The following is a 21,952-nucleotide window of genomic DNA, read 5'->3' as shown; positions in this document are numbered from 1 at the left end:
TTTGTTTTGGATTTGATTTGCACCAACTTTGCATGGATGTTCAGGAACCTTTCTCCATTGCCAGCAACTGTCCAGTTTAAAACCTTTGCATCTCCATAAATCTTAAGGAATGTCAATGGCTGGTCAGTATTATAAAGGGTAACCAGAAGGCTCCACAATTCCATATGTGCATAGGTGTTTCTTTTAGTTAAGATTTTGAGTAGTAATGCTGCAAAGCAATGACCTTGCTTGATCACCCATGAGTCCTGTCACTCTGTCTATTAGCATATATTTTCAGGGAGCTGTCCCTAATTTTTTATCAACCCTCAGCTTTGCTCTGTGTCTTTTGCAGGAGATAAGTACTCCTTTTCATTTTCCCTGTCTGGAGTTTATTAGTGTTTAAGACCAGCTCTGTCATACTGAGCACAATAGCAGAGAGCAGTAGTCTAGATGCAGAATAGTGAGGCACTGAAACCTGTAATCATCTCCCTTTGGATCTGCTTGTTTTGTGCATTGTTATTCATCATGACAAGCTTCAACATCTTAGCTGTGAATTGTTAATAGATGAATGCAGAACATGAAACTTAAATACCTCTTGGGTCACTGAGTCATGTCCATTGTATGTAACACCATAATATAATCCTATTTGAACTGTGGATTTGGGGTTTTAGTCAAAAGACCTATTACGTAAAAGATGAATGACTGAGTTTCCAGAGTTTATACTTTAAATGGAAGATAAGATCTCAGTTCTTTGAAAGAATAGGTGTAGGCAGCTATGCTGGTGACTTGGATCCTAAGTGGATGGAGGCAGCTAAAATCCTTAAGGAACCTGGCTCAGGTTCGTCTCTGCACTTTGGGTTTCTTTGAACCTAGGTTGGTTAGGCTTTGGGCAGTTTTTGAGACATCTGACTGAATCCATATGTTGTAAGTTAGGTGCATAACAGTAAATTCTGGCTTCCTTTTGAGGGCTTCTCTCCTAAAACCTTTCTAAGTGACTCTGTAGTTCCTGGTAATTTATGTGAGGTGAAAAAGTGCAAGTTGGTTAATCCCTATAGCAGTACTAAAGATTGTGAAATATGTAGTGAAACAACTGTAGTTTGTGTAGCCTTGTTTTTGTTTCTGTAATCTCTGCAGTTCTCTCTGAAATGATTTTTCCAAACACCGGCATTCCTTTGTGTGGGAGGAGACAGCACTTTGGCTAAAATGGAAAAATACTGTTGTCAAGTTGGCTATTTAGCTATTCAATGACTATAATCTTTAGCACTCAATGACATATCGGAAGGTTCATTGTTAAGACACCCTCTGAAAATTCCATGGATTTCAAGTGTTATCTAAGCAGCAGGTATAATCTCTTATTTTATTGAATACAAAATTTGAATAGCTGTGGTCTGAAATTTATGGAGAAAATCATTCCTACTTATTTGTGGACAATGAGGAAAAAAATGCAAGTATAAAAGCAAAATCTATGAGAAAAAGGCTATTTCTCACAGTATTTTTCCAGGTATCATTCTTCATAATAAAAAAATATGTATTTTTCTTTGTAAATTATTGTAAATTATTCTAGAATATTCATGATTTCATAGAATGTAACACCCTGCTGACTTTGTTTGCAAGAGTTACATGAATGCTGCTATTAAAGATCCTGCTCGAACTTGTATATGTATACACATATATACACATACATGTATAGCTTGTGGTTTTTAACCTGGCTAAAGTAATAGTCAGATGAAAGATTTTGTCTTCTGTAGAATTACTGAATTTCTTCAACATATTGTACATGCAAATCTTCAGATTTCTCATATCAGCGTAGAAAGAGGATGTGGACCTGCCTAAATGAGCCAAACCTCTCTTCATCAGGTGGTTTGGTTTAAATGTGTCCCTGGAGAATTTTGTCATAGTTGCTGACTATGGTATATAGTGGGCAGTTAAGCCACAAGTAAACATTACAGCTTTACCAAAAGGATAGGCATGAATAGTCATTAGTTTCACAGGAAGGGAGGAAATTACACTTTTCCTGATTGTCAGGTAGTTAAACTCTGTCTTTCCAGAGTGGATTTTAATCGATGAGGTGTTAATTCAAACAGTGAGGACAAAGTAACAGTGAAGATTTTTTTTTTTTATTTTTATTTTTTAGAAAGAACAGAACTGTAAACAGCTGAATCCTCAAAAGGTAAGTAATTTCTTTCTTGTGTTTTTCAGCTTAAGTTAACCCCGAGAAAAACTAAATATCTTTTGTTTGACCTAATTTGCAAATTCGTGGTTGGTACATCTTAATTGAATTAGTTCACATTGAATTTAGTCTCCAGTGTTCGTTAGTGCTGAGTTATCTGCACATATTAATAGGCAGCTTGATAAGATCCAGTGGTCTCAGCAGTGGGAAATAATTATCAGAACTATCAGGCAATTGTTGGTAATACAGTTAAAGCTACTTTGGTTATTGCTGTGTTATTTGTGCTTTGGTTATTACTGGTAAAGTATTTCAAACTGGTTTTGCCCTATATTTTTTGCCATGCATAATCTGCCTGTGTTTTGTTTTATAGGGTTAAAAAAACCCACAAAGAATCAGAAGTGCTTTTAAAACTCATTTGCTTTTTCAAAGACTGCTGGACAACCCAATATCTATTATTTGTATGCTCTCCTTTGTTCTTTTTCCATCAGGTAGAAAGTAGTATTTCTCTTCTCTCCAAGTCCCACATGCACTGTATGTTCATGAATGCATGTCTCTCTTCAGCATAGCTCTGGCATATTGCCATACTTAATGTAGAGTGAAAACTCCAAGACTTCATTAACTTACCCTGTTGAAAAAGCACAAATGACACAGCAAAATAAAATACAATTTCCAAGTAGAAAAAGGCAAAGACACGAAAGCAAACAAGGTACTTTTTTCCCATTAATTTTCACAAAATTATCTGAAAAGATCACACTCATAAAATTATGTCAATGGTTAATGGCTTGCATGAAAGCGTATATTAAAAAGCCATGTAATTTGGGACTTGCCGTTCCAGTTTTACTGTGTCTGAGCATAGAAGCAACTAAAACAAGGAAAGGTTTAGGGCCCAAGTTTATACTCTTCAGGGGCTGGAGATTCCCACTGTGGTTAATCAAAACTGTGAAAGAATAAAATGCTGTATTTAGCTGTAAACAGAAAACAAGCAGAACAAAATCCTTTCAGATTAAATGCGATCTTGTCTGGAAAATTCTGTTATCTTTTTTCCCCCAGATCCGTTATGTATTCTGGTTATACTGTGCAAATTGAGTAATTGTTTATCAGAGCTACAGTCCCTTTCAATTGAAAAGGAGCAAATGTAGGTAGGACAGACTGGTAGAAAAATTCTTTTAAATGCAGTAATCTGCTGTTCTTGAAAAAAGAATCTCATTTTCTAGGAAAACTTGTCTCCACAAAATGTCTTATGGCTCCTTAGGAGTTGTGACTTCGTATTTGGTACAGTAGTAGGAAGGGTGAGGAAAATGCCTATGAGAGGTTTAATCCTCCCTTGGTTCTGAAGGATAAAGGAGCTGAACTATCATCCCCAGTACACGTTATAGCAGTCCTAAGTCTGCTTTAGTTTACGGTGAAGAAAACAGCCTCTTAAGGACAATTCCTCGCTACTCCAAAACTGCTAGAATGCATTGCACTGTTCAGAATGCTCCCTTCACTGAAAAGATGGCAAACGCGTGGCTCGACTCTGCTTGCTGAGGTCTTTATCTTTTAGTGTAGATCATGTGTGAGGGTTATCTACCCATTAATTTCATCTTTTGTCCTACTAAAATAGAACTGACCACGCCCTTGAATTATCTCCCTCACAATAACTGGATTTGGCAAACACACAGACTCATGTGCCATTACAAGCAAACAAAACTCATCAGAGCTGCTGTTAAACTGTGCCTGTATTTAGTCTATCCCAATATTTACAGAAGAAGAGAACTACTATTAAAAGAGTTTTTATCAGTGAAGGTTCACCAATCAGTTACCTAGAGAATGCAGGAAATCTTTAAAATGCAAGAAATAAACAAGTGAGGTGCCAAATCATGAGGTCCTTGAATCTTTCCATACTCTTCCTCAGGCAATCCCCCTCTTTATCTCTTATGTCATATATTCACAGGAATCATGCCCCTCTGTCATTTCCTCGTGCTCCAGGGACTCTGTCCCACCGTAGCATAATCTCCATTGTCCTTTCATTCATAGCTTTTCCCCCTCATGTACAAGCTATCAGCAATTAAGTTATATTGGTAGAACAGAAAAAATTGTCATGGAGGAAAGGCAAAGCAGGGCAGTTTTGCTGGAAGGAGTTTTTGGTTCCTGTTAAGAGAATCTGTGATCAGTGGACCATGAGAGAGGTGCTTAAAACTGACAACCTTGCTAACCAGATGCTGAAATTTCAGTTCTGCTGCTTCTCACTAAGCACTTCCCTCTTCTGTGTTTTGTTTGTTTCTAATTTTCACTGGAATCAATAGAGTTGATATCTGGAAAATTTGGAATTGACTAGATTCAATCAGTGTTGACCATTTTACATGTTTTGCATTAATGACAGAGGAGTACCACTGTTAGATTATTGCTTCTACTAGAAGATTGGTTTTTTGGTAAGGGTAGACTGACAGATTTTCAGCTGATTTAAAATGACGAGTGCGGTACCATCAGAGTCAGGTGAAGCTATGGTATATGTAGATATGAGTGGAATAATATTTCCATTTTACTGACTGAGACACTTAGCAACACGGAGATCATGAGGCCGGGCCACAAAAATTCAGCAGGCTCTTTACAGAACTGGGAATCAAGCCAAGTCTCCTAAAACCCAGTTCAAATTTCTGACCGGTGTTTGTTGCACTGACTGACAGACAGAGGCACTAATTAGTGGTGTTTTGAGGAGCTCAATTCTCTCTTATACAAAAAAAGAGATGAATCTACTAATCATAAATACAAAATGAATGCATCTCACGGTACAGTTACAAAATGATGCTTTCAGTGTGACTTTTTAAGCATCTTTCTGGTCATTCAACATTATTTTCCATAAACCAGAGTGCTTACAAAGAAATACTGTTCAACCTCTTCTCTGCATAACAAAAAGCACCCTGCAACTGTAAGGTCTCTTTCCATTCATCAGCCACCACATCTGTTGCTTGCTTGGACACAGACCAAAATGATTCATTCACATGTCTAACATTTATTTTTGGTGAAATACTGGGATTATACAGAAAGGCAATATTTCAAAACTGGGTCTAGAAAACCAAGGGAAGTTGGAAACAACTTCCTCAGCTGAAAACAAACACGGCGTTATATCATTCTGCAGCTTTATTAGAGGGAAGGCAGTAGCCAAGCGAAGCAGCTGGAATCACACTGAAGTCACTCTGAACTCTGCAGATCACTTTATCCCTCCTTCTGCTACAGAGCTCACATCCCTGATTTACAGTGCATTTTGTTCCACAGAACTAAACGAGGTAGGTCAATTTCTCTGTTATATTTTAAATCTTTCTCTGCCTGCTTTCTAAATAATGTGTTTCTACAGCTAAAACAACACTTGCAGGTGGTGGAGCATATACTGGCTAAAAGAGCTTCTTGGAAGAAAGAAAGTGATACTCATTTATTCCAAAGATTATTTTGAACCACCCTGGTAGCAAGAAAAGATATGAAAGTAGGTGTGAATTTAATTTTTAATGACTTTTGAATGTGTTTATACACACTTCAAGGAGTCTCTTATCCTATCAGAGAATGGTAAGTGAACTACACTTAACTCTCTCCCCCCTGCCTCCCTCTGTGCGTTGGTTTAATTTTTTGGTTTGCTTAGGGATAGTATGTCTCCTATAGCTACAGCAATTTCTGGTATTATTAAAAATAAGTGTATCTGTTCTGATCTGAACAGATTCTAGAACAGAAACTGGAAATCATTTCAATTTAAGTAGCAGATTAGCAAAATAATCCTGAAGAATTACGATCATGCAGAATTTAAAAAGTTTCTATGATCTGAGCTGGAAGATGTGTTTGTTTTCCTTAACCATTGTGGAATAAGGTAGGAGGTGGATCTAGCTGTCATTAAGTGCATGGGAGCGTGTTTCCTAGGAAGTGACAAGAAGATTTGAAGCCTAATATATTACCGCAAAATGAGACGGGGCTAGATTCCACTTCCTGTTCAGACTTAGTGATAACCATGTTGTTGTCAGCTCTAGCCTTTCTGAATGTGATATTGCAAAGCCAAACAATATCCCAGACCTGTTTTTGTAGATTTACAGATTTATAGATTGTCTATGAATTAAAACACATTTGCTTTCTAGCTGAATAAAATGGTATTACTGAATAATGTTAAATGTTTATTAATTCATAGCTAAGGAGAAGAGAGTGAGTGAGGGTTTGTCAGGGTAAAGGAATTCGTCAGACCAAGTTTGCAGAAACTGATTCAGGATTAAATTGCTTGTGACAGCTTACTTTCACTAGCATCATATTATTGTTTTGCCTCAGCTGAACTAGGAAATGCAAATATTTTGATAACCCAATTTACTGGGGTAATGTCACTGCAGCTTCTGCCTGAATTTAAAACATTATCAGCCACTTCTGCCAGGCGGACAGGATAGAGGTCCTACCAAGTTTACTTTAATCCTAGGGATTTTATATGTGCTATGAGTGATATTAGAGTCCACTTTTACTGCACATAGAATCTATCTGATTGGGGTGTAGTGGAAATTATTTGACTCTGGAGAATGAATTTATGGTTTGGATTCAATAATTGCCTTCGTGGAAAGTGATCACAAGTCGGGGAACCTCTATATAAGGATTCCTAGGCGGGCTCTGACTACAGATTTTTACTGCACCAGCCGGGGCAGAGGAAAACTGTTGATGACAATAATGCAATTTGTATATACTACACGTTATAAATTCTTCCTTTTAATTTTAAGAATTTCTTTCTCTGCTGACAACCTAATGAGCAACTTCTGAAATGCTATTTGTGTTTATTTCTGATAGATTTATTCAAGAGGAAAATTTATATCTGTTTCCCAATAAAGTCAGTTGCCTTAAAGAATTTTCTTCTCCTTATGTTCCTTAAAAGCCGCTTGAAGTTTTTGATCTGTTCTTATATATTATTTTTTTTTTTTTTGTTAATAACTCTTCTATTCCAAGCACTAAGCAGCTAGTTTTGCAGAGGATTGTAGTCTGTTGAATGGTCTTGTTATTTGCTTATTTATTTATTTTGTCTTATGGAATGTGCCAACAGTTCAGCTGTCTCTCTTACTGTGCTGGCTGGTTATCTGGCTAATTTTCACTCATTATTTCTGATAATGGTTTGATTTGTGTTCATTCAGTCTGAAGCTAGCAGTTTCACAACAGTGCGAGCCTCTGTTGTTGCTGGCTTTGCAAAAGAGTGCTGAGTGGGAAGAACAGTTTCTCATGGCCTGTTACCAGAAGAAGGAATTGCTGTGACTGGGGTGGGCGGTGTCCAATAGACATTCAGTTTTAGAAGGGAAGATGCCATCATGCACAGATCAACTCTCCCACGCTTGCTGTTGCTTTTACAGTGTGTGTGAGGCTCCTGAGACAATGAAAATTATGTGTCCTCAAAAGAAACATATAGTACTTCCAGGGGAGCTCAGCTAATTCTATGCTCTTTGCATCTTCAATATTTTCCAGAAGTTGAGGGCCTGGAGACAGGAGCAAAAAGCCCTGCATCGGCCCACAGCTGCTCTTTTCCAGAGAGATTTTTTGCTGGCTTGTTGCAGCTCCCTTATACTTGGCCCACCATTTTACTGCATTACAATTTTTTTTTAGATTAACTGAACATACCTGCTGCAGATACAATACTTTTTCATTAGTGGGCCCAAAGAGAAACTAACAAACTCCATTGCTACAAGTCAGGTTTGTTTGCAAGGGTTTTGTTTGCAAGGGTTATCTGCAAAGACCAGCACTCTAGAAATCTCCAGTCCTTGTCGGGGACATTAGTTAGCAAAGAGTTCGCGGCCACCTTCTGCTTCTCTTTCCCAGCCCAGGCTCTCTTGTCCCTTTTTGATGCATTGAAGAATGTATTTCAGGAATCACAGAGCACAGGTATGAAGAACCAGCACCTTTTTCTCTATCCATGAAAGATATTTGCCTCTTCATTCTTTTGGCGAGGTCTGAATTCTGCCTCCAACTCTACCTTTGAATCTACTGTTTAGCTTTGGGCAAGATACTTCTGTTCCTTTCCCTACTCATCTTGTGTCTGTTTATTCTGTTCAGTTATAAACAGGTCAGGAACTGTCTCTCATTATGTGCTTATAGTGCCTAGATCCAGTGAGGCTTTGATCTCAAAGGCCTTTGGGTACTTTCCCAACATAAAATACTTGCTTCTTTCAGCAAGTGTGTTCCTGACACAGAAGTTTTACTCCCTTCTGAAGCCTTCTAGATGAGAGAGAGAGAAAGTGGTGAGTAGGAGGTCCTGTACTGTCAATGTAATACCACTTTCTACACTCCCATTTCTTCTTTCTGGTGATCCTTTTTTAATGAGCTTAGCCCTAGATCATTTTAATGAGATGTTTCACAGAATCACAGAATGGTCAGTGTTGGAAGGGACCTCTGGAGATCATCTAGTCCAACCACCCTGCCAGAGAAGGGTCACCTACAGCAGGTTGCACAGGATGGTGTCCAGGCGGGTTTTGAATGTCTCCAGAGTCAGAGACTCCACCACCTCTCTGGGCAGCCTGTTGCAGTGCTCTGCCACCCTCAAAGAAGTTCCTCCTCATGTTTAGATGGAACTTCCTATGTTCAAGTTTGTGCCCGTTACCTCTTGTCCTGTCACTGGGCACCACTGAAAAAAGACTGTTCCCATCCACCTGGCACTCTCCAATGTTTTGGAAATGCTAAGAACCATTGTCTATTTAAGAAAACTGAGTAATGTGTTGTCGAGGTCCTAAACTCTTAACTGAGGGTGTTGCACCGTATCTGGTGGAGTCAAGTGAGGAGTGATTTGCAAAGGTAATATGGGAAGCCAGTAAAACCAGTATTTCCAAGCTCCTAATTTAACACCTTAATCATAGGCGCCATCTATTCTTATCAGTGCTAGGAAGTGTTCCCAATGCCATGTTAGGGAGACAGATAAATATCCAGCCCTCCTGCAATTGCATTAACAGTATGAATTTTTCAGTTTTGCAGGAATACAAGCAGTGCTTATTTTAGACTTGATCGTAAAGTAAATAGAGTTAGCTTTATATGAGTAAGAATATTAGAGTAACACTGACAGAGAAGTAGAAACCCTTAATGTACTGGACACAGTGATCCTAGTATATTAACTGTGAGGACAAAATAAAGTGTGTTATCTTAGCACTAATGTTTTGGTTATATACTAGCAATATTTTGGAATTGGATGTTCTGATATACTCATGCAAAGTATGTGTCAAGAGTAATATAACCATAGCAACATTACAATCATGCTAGAAGAAACAGCTGATGTAGATTTAGTGAGCAGTAGAATAAAACTAGAAGAAGGGACATCAATTTAGAGGGTGGCACATAACCAAGCATACTGTTAGAAGTGACTGGAAAATTAATATGTGAAATAGATTAGGATATAAGAAAGACTATTTGAAGAATTAATTGTGTTGCTAATTTTCTCTGGGGTTAGCTCTTAACTTTTCTTGTTAAAAGGACTGTAATTGTAACGGATTGCAAGCTATTTTTATCTGTTATTTGATAGAGATTTTGTATCTTGCTGGAGATAGTTATTTTAGTTTTTCGTAATGACCTGTTGTTACGCTGCAGTAACTTTAGAATGGCCGTTGTTTAACATATGTTTAAGTGGCTTTAATCAGTCTGCTGAGACAACAGTTGATAGTCTGAAAGAAATCTCTGCACTCACTCTTTATTGTCTGCTCTCACTTGGCTACCTCCTGTTAGGAGGGAGTTGTAGTTAAAGCATGTGTTTGCTGAAGGAGTACAACCATTTAAAAAGCATGCTGAGAGCTGCATGATCGTGTAATGATCATATGAATGCTAGTCAAAATCTTCTTTCATCACAAATATATGAAACACTTGCAAGGTAAAAAATCCGTATAATTTTTGCATGAGAAACATGAAAAGCCATGCTTGATTAGAAATACAAGCATTCATTATCTTATCAGTCTGGTCATTGTGAAGCTGAGGCACTTTAAAAAATTTAAATTGGATATCTCCATTACTCTAGGTATGTAGTTATTATGGTGGCTTATAGCCAAAGAAAATACTGCTGGCATTTGTGGAGGAATAGAAAATATGTGAAACTTCCCTGGAAGTTCATTGGTGTGTGTATTTGCATGTTGAGGACACAGCAATACAGTGTACCTGCTGGGCTCTGTCGTCTGAGAGGTGTGCTTAGTGGCTATGAGGTATGTCCTGGGCCTGCAGAGACAGATTAATGTATATGACAAACAAATGGTGGAAATCCACGTTCCTTTTCTCTTCAGCGCAGAGAAAACAGACCAGAATCTGCAAGGGCTGGCCAGGTGGGTGCTGGCTCCCTCCAACAGAGTGGGCATGACCGCACAGGGGAGAGCCACACTTCAGGAAGCAGAAGGTCTCCCAAAGGTGAAGCCATAGTTTCTCCACTCCAGCATGAGTGAGGGGACAATGTTATGTTTAAGAAAGGAGGATAAGACTGTGGTTGAACCTCTAGGCAGGGACTCTAGGTTTAGCACCTGGTTTGATCAGAGACTTCCTATAGGTCGGTCTCAGCCTTCTTGTCTGTAAACCAGACTGATGATACTTCTCACTTGAATCCACTTTCACCAAGGGTTGTGAATACTGAGGTGTTATAATTGGTTGTGTAAATACTTCGGCAGTGCCGACACATACAATATAAGACCATATTTTAAATCTCAAGTCACACCGTTTACTTCTATTTTTACCTACTTGTAAGAATTATTAGATTTTACATTTATTTTTTGTTTTCATAATGGAGCCACTTTAAGTGTTTCACAGGTATTGCCTGTTGTTTTCTTGACTCTGCTGTAATATGTTTGTGGTCACATGATAGACTTGCAGTGGTTATGGCAAATCCTTGCATTCAAAAGGATTATTAGAAAAGATATTTCTACTTCTAGCTGTATTAATGGAAGGGAATTGAGCAGGAACAAGCACTAACTACACAGTTACCAAGTGTGTCTCCTTCCATTTCCCCAGGACATCTGAGTTGCTTTGTCTTCTTTGGGGATGGAAGTCTTGGTGCTTGGGATCAGAATGAAAGTAAATCACTTTTGATGATACACAGTTGCTGGTTGCAGACATTTAAGAACTACCTGATTGTGGAGATGGTACGCTGCTCAATTGCAGCAGTTATATAGATGATTTCTTACATTCAGGCCAGACCTACTGTAGATGCTTTTCCTATTACAGCAGCATTATTTAGATATGAAGTTGGATTTTCACTTCGTTGTTTGACATTTCTCTGGCGGGAAAAGTGCTGGTCTGAAATCATTGCTTTACCAATATTAACTGAGTCTGCTCTATAAGGGTCTGTTAATCCCGCTGTAACACTCAACTTTGTGTAAAATGTTATGAGGCTATTATCTGGTCAAATTACTTCAATACCACAGACAAAGTGGTGTATTATGACTAATAAGGTCATGTTTGGCCTTGCTTAAGGAAAGTTGGTTTTGGCGTAAATTTTAGGAGATGTCTAGGTAGTACATTGTGTATACATTTCTAACACTGCTTCATTGAGAGACATAATGGAGAATGATGGTTATTTGCATTCATTTCTTGTCTGCTAGAACAAATATGTCTATATTGTGGCTTTAAAAGGTTTCCAGTCACACGTCATATCTATTATGACCCGTTGTAGCTGTTGAATTCAGAATGGCTTACAAAGTCACTTTCTTGCCATATGTCTAAAGACTATTAAGATGATAGTCAAGAGATAGGCATTTGTGTATGTCTGTGAAAGAGAAAACATGCACGCAAGCCTTGATTCTGCTTTTGTGTTTATCAGCTTAAAATGCTCATTTTCTAGTAGCTTTGTCTACAGGGCCAGCTTTGGGCTTAAATTATAGAATAGCTATGGTTTAATTTTGTAATGTGGGTGTATCAGGCAGTTCCTCCTATAGGAATGTTTCTATATGGAGGCAAGTGGTCATCTTGGCTTTTGTTCTTTTCAGGGAGAAATATGAGTCCATGACAGTTTGTAATCTCATCAGTATTCCTTGTGAGTTTTAGGATCTTTTCTTATGTCTTTGTAATATACTTGCCAGAAATATGCGTATACCTCTAACAAACTTGCTCAGCCTTCTGTGTTTTGAACATTGCAGATAAACTACTGGTGAATTTCACGTTTCTGTTTTTGAAGCTAGATAAATTCAAAATTTAGCACCTCAAAAGTTCCAAGAATTTTTTTTGAGGGCTCTCAAATGAGTTCAACATCCAAACTTGCTGAGACACAGTATGACAAGCAGGCTTTAGGTGACCTTTTGAGAAACAAGTTGTTCTCCAACATTTGACTCTTGCAAATGACAAAAGTTGATCAACCAAATAAGCTTTCCTTTAGCCATAGATCATACACATGGAATGTGGTATGCTCAGATTTATTTATAAAGGCATTAAAAGGAGGGTTTGTGTAATATATTCCCTCTATGAAGTTAACTGTCAAGACAGCCAACTCTGCAAACCATAATTTTCCTATTAAGTCAGTACCCACTATTGTGACCTCTGAAATCAATTTAGCTGGCCAGCGGCCCTGAGCACTGTTTGTCACACTGAACAAATAGATTTTGGGACTACCAGTCAAATATTTGTGTTAACTTTTAAGTAACATGGACAATGAATAAACTCTTCCCTTGGACCTCTTTGTAAATTTTCAAAGTAATGAGGACCAAATGTGAGAGAGAGGTTGTGTGGGCTGTAGCCCAAACATGTGGCATAAACTACCAGTGTAATTAAGTTGGACCCTAACTTCCGTGGTGCTCAGAGAACTTTGAACCTCCAGGAGGACTTTGCATCAAGTGAAGTGAGTGGAAATTGCAAGTTTTGTTTGTTTTCTCCTATTTTAGATTGAAAACCCAATGTAATTTCATTCCAAAGCTATTCCACTGACCTCAGGGCTGAGGCGAGGAGAGGTCAAACGACTTCCCCTGGTCAAACAGGATGTATGTGGCGTAGCCATGAATAGAGTCCAAAGTACTAATCCCATGTCATAAACGTAAGGCCATTCTTAGTGTGACAAAAGCTGTTCTATTTTAAGCAGATACAATCATTTGTCCAAGTTGTCATTATGGCTCAGCTTTATGAAATACCGTAATGGTGGCAGAGAAAACAAACTCTAGGTACTTGTAGTAAAAAGCTATGAATATGTCAATTGAGATCTGATTCTGTAATTCCCTGCTGAAATTCAGAGAAAGACAGTTCATGTAGCGCATGGTAAAGTCTCTTCCCAGCAGTTCTGTGGCTTTGTATTTTAGAAATATTTCCTAACAATCTGTATTTCTTTGTAATTCTGTTTTCTCTCCCAGAATCTAAAAGGTACTAGCACCAAGTGCCAGCCTGTGATATTCCTATGAAGTTGTTTAGTAATTAACTTCCGTTCCGCAGAAGATGACAGGAAATGAAACCTCCTGGTCAAATGTTCTGAAGCCTATTTGCTTAAAATTAAGCAACTATATTCATAATTAAGCAACTGAATCAAGGAGGCTCAGTTTTCAGAGCTGCTTGTGACCTCAGCAAACAGGAACAGACTCCAGTGAAACAACTGCTGAGCGTACACTTTACACAGGCTGTTTGCTATAAAAAAAAGAAAGAGACAGGATGAAGTCTAAACTTGGTTATATTCACCCATATGCAGTACAACACTGTTCTGTAACCTGTGGCTGCCCCCAAGTCCTATTGCCAGGCCTCTAACCACACTTTCCTGTTTATTGAAAAATATTTTCCTCCGTCTGGCTACTTTTTGCAACACTGGACCAGCAAGGACTGAGCCAGTGAACTGCACCAAACCTCCCTTACCCTTTCTAGCAGTTGGCCTGAAAGCCAAGTGGAAACTGCTGGCCAAAAGTCTTGTTTTCTCTACTGGGACTCTGTTTGCATACAGGTTCATGAGAGTCTTTCCAGCCTGGAAATTAGGCTATTTGTCAAAGATCATACAGGAAATTAGTGACAAAATAAGGAATAGAATTAGATTTCCTTACTTTCAAGACCTAGACTTGAACTGTAAGATGCTTCTGACTCTGAAAGTTTATTAATAAACAAACACCAAACTGAAGTATTTGAGACTACGTGTGTTTCAAGAACATAAAGAAACATCTCCGTTGAATGACAACTAACAGTTATTGCAGAAGAAAAAATCTGTGTCCTTATTGATGTAAACCAGCATAGCTCCGCTGAAAATCCCCTACTGCTTATCTTTTTCAGGGCAAGGCGTAACACTGTGAGTCCTGTTATAGAAGTACTTAATATATGTGGATTTCAGAGGTAAAAGTTTCTGGACTTTGCAAATGTAATCATCAGTCTTTGCTGAGCCCTAGCTATAGAGTCTAATTTCAGCATCTGTGCACAGGGAGCAATGGTAATGAATGATCCTCCTGCTTTTTTTTTTGCCCCCCACTGCTAAAGAGTTACTGCATTGGAAGACTAGGAGTTAGAAATAAGGAAAAATACAAGCTTTGAAAAAAGAATTGTATTCTAGAGGTGTGCTCTTTCAATGGAGGAGTTTTAAACTACAGGAGGCTTGGTAAATATTTGGTATTTATTTATGTATGTTTTCTTTCTCCTGCTATACGTCATCTTTGAAATTCTAAATACAAAATTAACATTGTTGGGCAGTAGGCAAATATTTGTTATTATCATTATGGTTTTTTAGCACCATTAGGAAAAAAAGTTTGGGGATTACACATCTAAGGAGGAAATGTTTGAATCCGAGTATTGTTGCATTGTGCTAGCTAACTTAAAAGCAAAATGGATTAGTAACTGCAATACAGGGTGATAATCAGCAAGAGTCTGAAAAAATGGATCTTTTGTTTAATTGCATTAATTTGATTTGAAGGTATAGTTCTGTATATAGGTAAAGACACTTAAAAATCCAATTATTAGCCTGACTGTCCTCTGAAACTGTCCAAATGTAATGCTGTTCAGATGTTAGTGGTACTGCTCCTTGTTTATGCTATTTCTCAGCAGCTGTTAAGCTGTTTGAAAAAATGACTCAGATGGGTGGTACTGGTATTTGATGCAGAATCTACCCCCAAGGGGCATGTAATTACATAAATGTAGCCCAATAAGTATCATTTTATCAGGACAGCAAACCAAATAACATTCCTTCAGCCTGATGTAAATTACGAAGGGCAAATGTTATCATAGCCTCTTGACAGAACATGCCGTATTGACTCTTATTACATATTTTTTTTATCAAGAGATATACAACTGCACAATTTTTTTCCCCCTTGTCTATCCATCTACGAATGAGAAATCTAATCCTGCTAATGTGTGTGCACATGCATAGCTTCACTTGTGTGAGTATCCTTTTCAAAATAAGCAAACTATTTTTTGGAAAGGTAGGTATTTTTTGATGGATACAAGCTTGCCGATGTGGTTCTGCAGCCAGCATACTCTGGAGACCCTGGCCTTGTTGCCCTTAGCATGCTAAAATTCATGGAATTACAGGAATGCAGGGCTGGGTGCCAAAAGCACAGGCTGAATTTCAGTTTCTGAATGAAGCTAGCGCCCAGAAGTGTACCAGTGAGCTCATCCATAGTACAGCTAATGGGCTGGTGGTGTCCTGCTCTCAGGGACAGGTTTTTAGTGCAGCTGAGTACAGCCAGACAATATAGTTTTAAATGACAACAGAATTTTGCAGAATATTTGTTTTGACCGTGGCAGATTGTTTTATCAGGCTGTGGCCATCTGTGCTGTGCTACAGCTTTGTCTGTACTGTGGTATGGGCACATAAATTCTGAGTGCTTTTCTGTGTTCAACCTCTGTTTGCTATCTGTTTTTCCATTCGTTATTTTTTTCTGGTTTTGTTTTTTTTTCTTTTGGTTTATATTTTCCTCCCCTCCCCCCTCCCTCCCCCCTTCCCACACTCTTCCTTTGGAGTTTTAGAAGAAAATTCCTGTGTGAAAAATCATGTTGTACTTGTAAGTTCCAGAAGCTTTTGCAACGGAAGAAAACAGAGAGCGTCATTCTCTCCTAAAAAAAGAAAAAAGGAGACACGCTTATTTTCATCTATAGCTATTACAGTGTATCTTATTCTCCTGGGAAGCTTTATTTTCTTTCATCTGTTACCTGTTTCTCAGCTCACAAGTGGAAGAATACCACATTTGTATGTATTGTCCCTGAAATGTGTTCTATGTATTTCCTTCTCTACATCCTTTGCTGCATTAAGGAAATGTAATACATTGAATGTGTCTGAAAATCAGCATTCCTTGATACAAAGATAGATATATGATAGAGAAGAATAAACCCATGAACTTTCAGTTGCTGGAGAAATTGCTGCCTATGATTTTGTTAAATATAATTTGAGGGGTGTGTGTGTGGCTGGTAATTTTATGAAGAATGGCTTCCTGACATATTAACTGCACTTTTTTGCCTACATAGATGCCTAGTGCTTCCGTGATTTCTGACAGATATAATCCATAAAACTTACTTCAAATAGGAACAGTGCAGTAAAATTTGAAACCCAGCTAGAAAAGAATAGAAAAATCATACTGCAGTAAAACTTTGCAGGCGATCTACCAGAAATGTATCAGTGATACTGTGATCAGTGTTCTCTGTTAAGAAATAAATGCAAGGAAAATGGTTCCTGAAGATTTCAAGTGTTGTCTTGATTTGAACATTTATTGAAATGGCTGTAACCAAAATACTCCACAAGCTTTGTGCTAGCAACTGACAGCTAAAAAGTGATAGCTGTGTGAAACTAAGTCAATGTTTTGGTATTTTTTATGACCAAGAACTTAAAGGAATTGCAGGTTACTATTTACAGTACAGTAAAACATTTCTCCTTTGACTGTTCCATTTCTTTTCTTTCCCAGAAAGCAACTGTGCAACATGACATTTGAAGATTTTGAGAACTACTCTTATTTCTATGACCTGTCTGAGGAAGATGAATCACCCCAGTCCTCCCTCAGCATTGCCCATATGATTTCCCTTTCCTTTTACAGTGTGGCATTTCTGCTGGGAGTGCCAGGTAATGCCATCGTTATCTGGTTTATGGGCTTTAAGTGGGATAAATCTGTTTCTACACTCTGGTTCCTCAATCTGGCCATTGCAGATTTCATTTTTGTTCTTTTCCTGCCGCTCTATATTACCTACGTGGCAATGGGCTTCCACTGGCCTTTTGGGAAGTGGCTCTGCAAAATGAACTCGTTCATTGCATTACTTAATATGTTTGCCAGTGTTTTCTTCCTGACATTCATCAGCCTTGACCGCTACATCCGCCTAGTCCACCCAGTCTTTTCCTACAAGTATCGAACTGTAAGGAACACCCTCATCCTTAGTGGGATCATTTGGATGTCAGCTGCAATTATTGGTGGCCCTGCCTTATACTTTAGAGACACAACTACAGTTCTCAACAATGTCACCATTTGCTACAACAACTTCCATGTGCATGACAGAGAACTTATTTTGCTGACACATCACATTCTCATTTGGGTGAGGCTTGCATTTGGTTACCTCTTTCCTCTAGTGACCATGGTCATTTGCTACTCATTGCTGATTGTCAAAGTGAAGAGGAGAACTGTATTGACTTCCAGCAGGCTTTTCTGGACCATCATTGCTGTAGTTGTAGCTTTTTTTGTTTGCTGGACACCGTATCACATATTCAGCATTGTGGAGCTGTCTGCTCACCACGATGAAAACTTGCATGACTTACTACAGGATGGCATTCCCCTCTCCACTGGCCTTGGTTTCATTAACAGCTGCCTCAATCCAATCCTCTACGTTCTGATTAGCAAAAAGTTCCAGGCCCAAGTCAAGACGACAGTCTCTGAGGTGCTAAAATTGGCACTGTGGGAGGTAAGCCGTTCAGGAACGGTCAGTGAGCAGCTGTGGAGCTCGGACAACACCCATGCGCCTGTGCACTATTGTGAAACTGCTCAGTGACAGCTCTTGACACCATCCCTCTCCAAAACAGCTGACAGGAGATTTGGAGGTGTTCTTGACTTCACATCTGCCAATCAGATGTGTATCTTTGCATGTGCAGTTTTATGTAAACGGCTGGCTTAATTACACTTGCTGCTTTTCTTGAAAGGTTTTTAAAGGACACATAATTTGGGTGTGGCGTACTTGCAATGCACATGCAGCCTGAACTGAAAGTTGTCAATATAAGTGGAATTGCTCTAACTGGGTTTTTGATCAGGAATGCTGTTGTAATCCTGTTGTTTTGTTGTGGTTCCATACCTCATTGCTATCAGAAGAGCACATAATAAAAATATTCCTCCTTGCCATCACTGGTAACACTCTTGATCAAGGCATTCTCATCCAAGAGGTTGTGGCCATACATCAGTGGGTTACAAGTCTCTTGATTGTCTAGTATTGCCTTAAGTAGGAATCACCTGGCTACATCCCAGCTAAGCGAAGCCATTGGTGGCTCCACTCAGCAACTGAAGAAGAATCCCAAGAAAGACAACATTGAATCACTGCCTTCTCTTGACAAAAAGGAAAAATACGGAAAGAAAATCTGCTCTTTATCTTATACTCAAAACTAAGACAGGAGATCCCATGTTTTCTTGTCACTTATTCTTGTGCTTTTAGCATCAGTTGGGTGCAAAATACTGAGCAGATGTTTCATATAGATATTAGGCTCATTTGAAATGTGCTAAGAATTAGTGAAAATGTTTCTTACAGAAGCTGAGATAAAGCCCCTGTGCCACACTTGTTCTTTTTCTATGTTTAAGCTTTCAACCTCAAAGAGGTTTACAACTATTGGTTGCTCTTTATTGCTCTGTCAAACAAAGGTAAAGACATAACATTTTGTTTGCCTTAATGCCAATCTTCAAAAAATAGACAGTGTATTTGACAATATTCTGTTACAAGTGTGTAGCCAAAGTTGGATGACTTTGCTGAGCAAGATGCAAGACTACATCCAGGAAATGGAGTGCACTCCCATAAGAAAGATGAAGTAGTCCCAGTTATGCTGTATTCTGTTCCAACTTGTTGCTTGCTGCAGAATCACACATGCATCAATGCAAATGTACATGCTACGTGGAGCGGACCAATTTCTGATGCAATACCACTTAATTAAAAAGTTGAATGTGGGATAAAACTCCACTAAAAGTGAAAGCATAAAGCTTTGGGTAGATTTGAACCATTTTTTCCTTGTTATTGGCCTAGGTATATAGAATAAGACTGTCTTTCAGATAATCTACCTAGTTTCTATGGCCTGCCAAAACACATATGTAGCATTTATACTGTATTTGAGGCCTTACATGTATATATATTTGCTCTTGTATAAAATATATATATGTATATGCATGCATGAGCATATCCAGTATTGGTAGCTGTACAAATAGAAGGAGTCAGACTGTGGTCTGTAGCTGTTTCTTTGGGCTCTGGTTTCAGAGTTTGGGAGAGTCAGGCAGGATCAGTGGAATTTGGGCTGGAAAGTTGGTAAGCAGTATTTTCCTTTGAGTCATTTGCTGCCCAGTACATAGTGACTCATCATAGTATTTTGGCACCATACTGCTGAATATGCCTAAATCAAACATTTTCCAGTTTTTCTTCACATGTTCCCTGACATCTTTCTAAGAATGATGTATTAGTACTACTCTCCTGACTGTACTCCAAGTGAAGTAATAAAATTTTGTTTTTTCCAAAGAGTGTGTTCATTTGCTTTTCTCAGGAGCAATATGCAGTGACCATCTGTTCTTAGAACAGCTCCTTCCCAAAGATTTTTGAAGATGAAAGCAAGCCCTGACCCTTTGTACTACAGGAATTAAGGTTTATGTCAGTTTTCTTCTTGCATGTCAGCTATGTGAGCACATGTATTGCTACAAACAGTAAAGAGACTGATTTTCAAATGGGGGAAGGTACATATGCTGTCTTGCAAAAATTATCAGAAAGCCTCCCCTGAAGGAGACAACAGAGATACAGAGTAGAATTGCCCAAGACCAAAGTCAGCCCCGGTCTATGAAATTAAGTAAGTGGATTAACAACTTTGCAATGCAATTACTACCCCGTTCACGCCAAGGTCAGTTATGGAATTATCTCCAAATCATTTGTGCAAGAGGAATGGCAGATACCTAAACAAAACAGATAGCGCTTTAAGAGTGTTAAGTTTCCAAAGAGTATCCAAAACAATATTGACAGTTCTACTCCACTTGGACTGAGGAACGCTCATTCAACCCACCTCAATGGAAAAAAAACCCCAAACAAAGGGCATCCATCTTATCATGCTATAAGACACTACAAACACTTCATATGAAATAGCTCTATGATTAAGCATTCATTCAAGAATAATAGCTATGGACACATTTTGTAATAGACAGGTTCTTGTTACTTACTCTTAATCTGCTTCCTGAGCAGTTTGTACTTCTGAAGGTTGTTACGTAGATTAGTTTGTAACCAACACTTTTGTTGAAACTGTTTTCCCAGTATTCCTGTGTATCACATATTTAAGTTATGAAACTTTCTGCTGATCTTTCTGTTATGGGGTGCGCTTGGTATAGAAGCATCTCATTTAAGATGCTGATTTTTCACAGGCACAATGACACAGTGCATATGCAAATACTACACAAAGTCCCCTGACATAGATACATGTGGATTCTGTGGAATTCTCTTGCCCAAGTCCCTACCTATTTTGTAACTAGGGAGACTGTGCTGTCTAGCTTTTTCTGTTTTGTTCCTGTGCAGCAAGTTTCCTTCCAACATCGGGGAAAAAAAACACAAAAGAAATTCCAACAATTGAAGAGTTTGTACATGTGTGCTTAGCATAAATGGAACACACACACAAAAAACCAGTCTGGCAGGTCAGATGGATGGCTCATAGTGCTGCATTTTAGCAAAGTTGCAGTTTATAAATCAAAAACTATTTTATCTACTTAGAGCTTTAATTACAAGGTCAAGGAAAGAGTTTAAAGGTAAAGGTATGTTGAATGGGAAGTCAGAAACAGTGATGGCCAAGGATAATAAAAATTGCATTTTTGTGGCAGAATTTTTGTTTCATTTTTTTCTGATGTGGCATTTGCTAATTTCTTGCTTTTAACACCACCGTAACAGAATTGCTAAAACTAAGTTACATGATTTAGCAGAAGCAACAGCTAGAGAATTGCCACAGAAAGGGTACTGTGCATTAATTACACACAGCATGAAGCTCCTCCTTTAGGAGTTAAGTTTATGGAAGGTCAGAATGAAGCCTGTAATTATACTTTCAGTTCTTTCATCATGCTTTAAACCTCTGGCAGGCAGATTTTTTTCTGAGACAAATTATAAAACAAAGCTCTTACATAATCTGAAGTTGGCAGACCTTTAAACAAAGAGAAACAGGACCTGCTGTGCCAGATAACCACATACAGATGCCCTGTGAAAAAAGAACAAAGTTATTTTAGCTGCTGCTGTCAGGCTTCAGCACTGAGCATCTTCATCTCTGAGCGACCAACGTGGCAGATGAAAGGCATCCATTTCATGGTCACAGTAAATTCTCTATCTCAGTCCAATAAAAGGCCAAGAACTGTGAATTTGTCTAGAAGCTTTACAACTTTGACAGCTTTTACCTTTGTATGTTTTCTAAAAAATATCCATAGAATCAATGTAGTTCTGATAGGTTCTTCAATTTTAAAAAAAAAAAAAAAAAATGCCAAAATCAATTTAGAAACCCATCTGGAACCAAGAAAGCAGCTCAAACTGGTGTTAATTATGCTACTTTATCTTTGCATTTCTGAACACTTATTTTTTTGATCTTTTTAGCCTGCAGCACACTTCAAGTTTATGATTCAAGCAAACTATCCACCTGCATTAGCCGTAGCCTGTGGTCACTGCTGCCCATTCACCCTCCCACTTCTACTGAAGGGTTGGACAGCTGACGCCTCCCGGAGCCCGTGCAGAAGGTGCAGGCTGCCCCCTAGTCGC

General features: G+C 38.5%; 1 protein-coding gene across 2 annotated transcripts; it reads left to right on the top strand.

Moving 5' to 3' along the window:
- Positions 1-5,192: 5,192 nt before the first annotated feature.
- On the top strand, positions 5,193-19,696 carry CMKLR2 (chemerin chemokine-like receptor 2). 2 transcript variants are annotated; one of them, XM_082484499.1, is made up of 2 exons: positions 5,193-5,415; positions 16,921-19,696. In XM_082484499.1, the coding sequence occupies exon 2, from the start codon at positions 16,937-16,939 to the stop codon at positions 17,987-17,989; it is 1,053 nt and encodes a 350-aa protein (XP_082340625.1). In that variant the 5' UTR covers positions 5,193-5,415; positions 16,921-16,936; the 3' UTR covers positions 17,990-19,696. The 2 variants fall into 2 exon arrangements, with proteins under 2 accessions (XP_082340625.1, XP_082340626.1); XM_082484500.1 differs by lacking the exon at positions 5,193-5,415 and adding an exon at positions 5,654-5,689.
- The last annotated feature ends 2,256 nt before the right edge of the window (positions 19,697-21,952 follow it).

The sequence above is a fragment of the Vanellus vanellus genome (genome assembly GCF_965231255.1).
Source record: "Vanellus vanellus genome assembly, chromosome: 5".
NCBI classification, from domain to species: domain Eukaryota; kingdom Metazoa; phylum Chordata; class Aves; order Charadriiformes; family Charadriidae; genus Vanellus; species Vanellus vanellus.
Note: the sequence above shows the minus strand (reverse complement) of the source record. Positions and strands in the feature narration are given on the sequence as shown.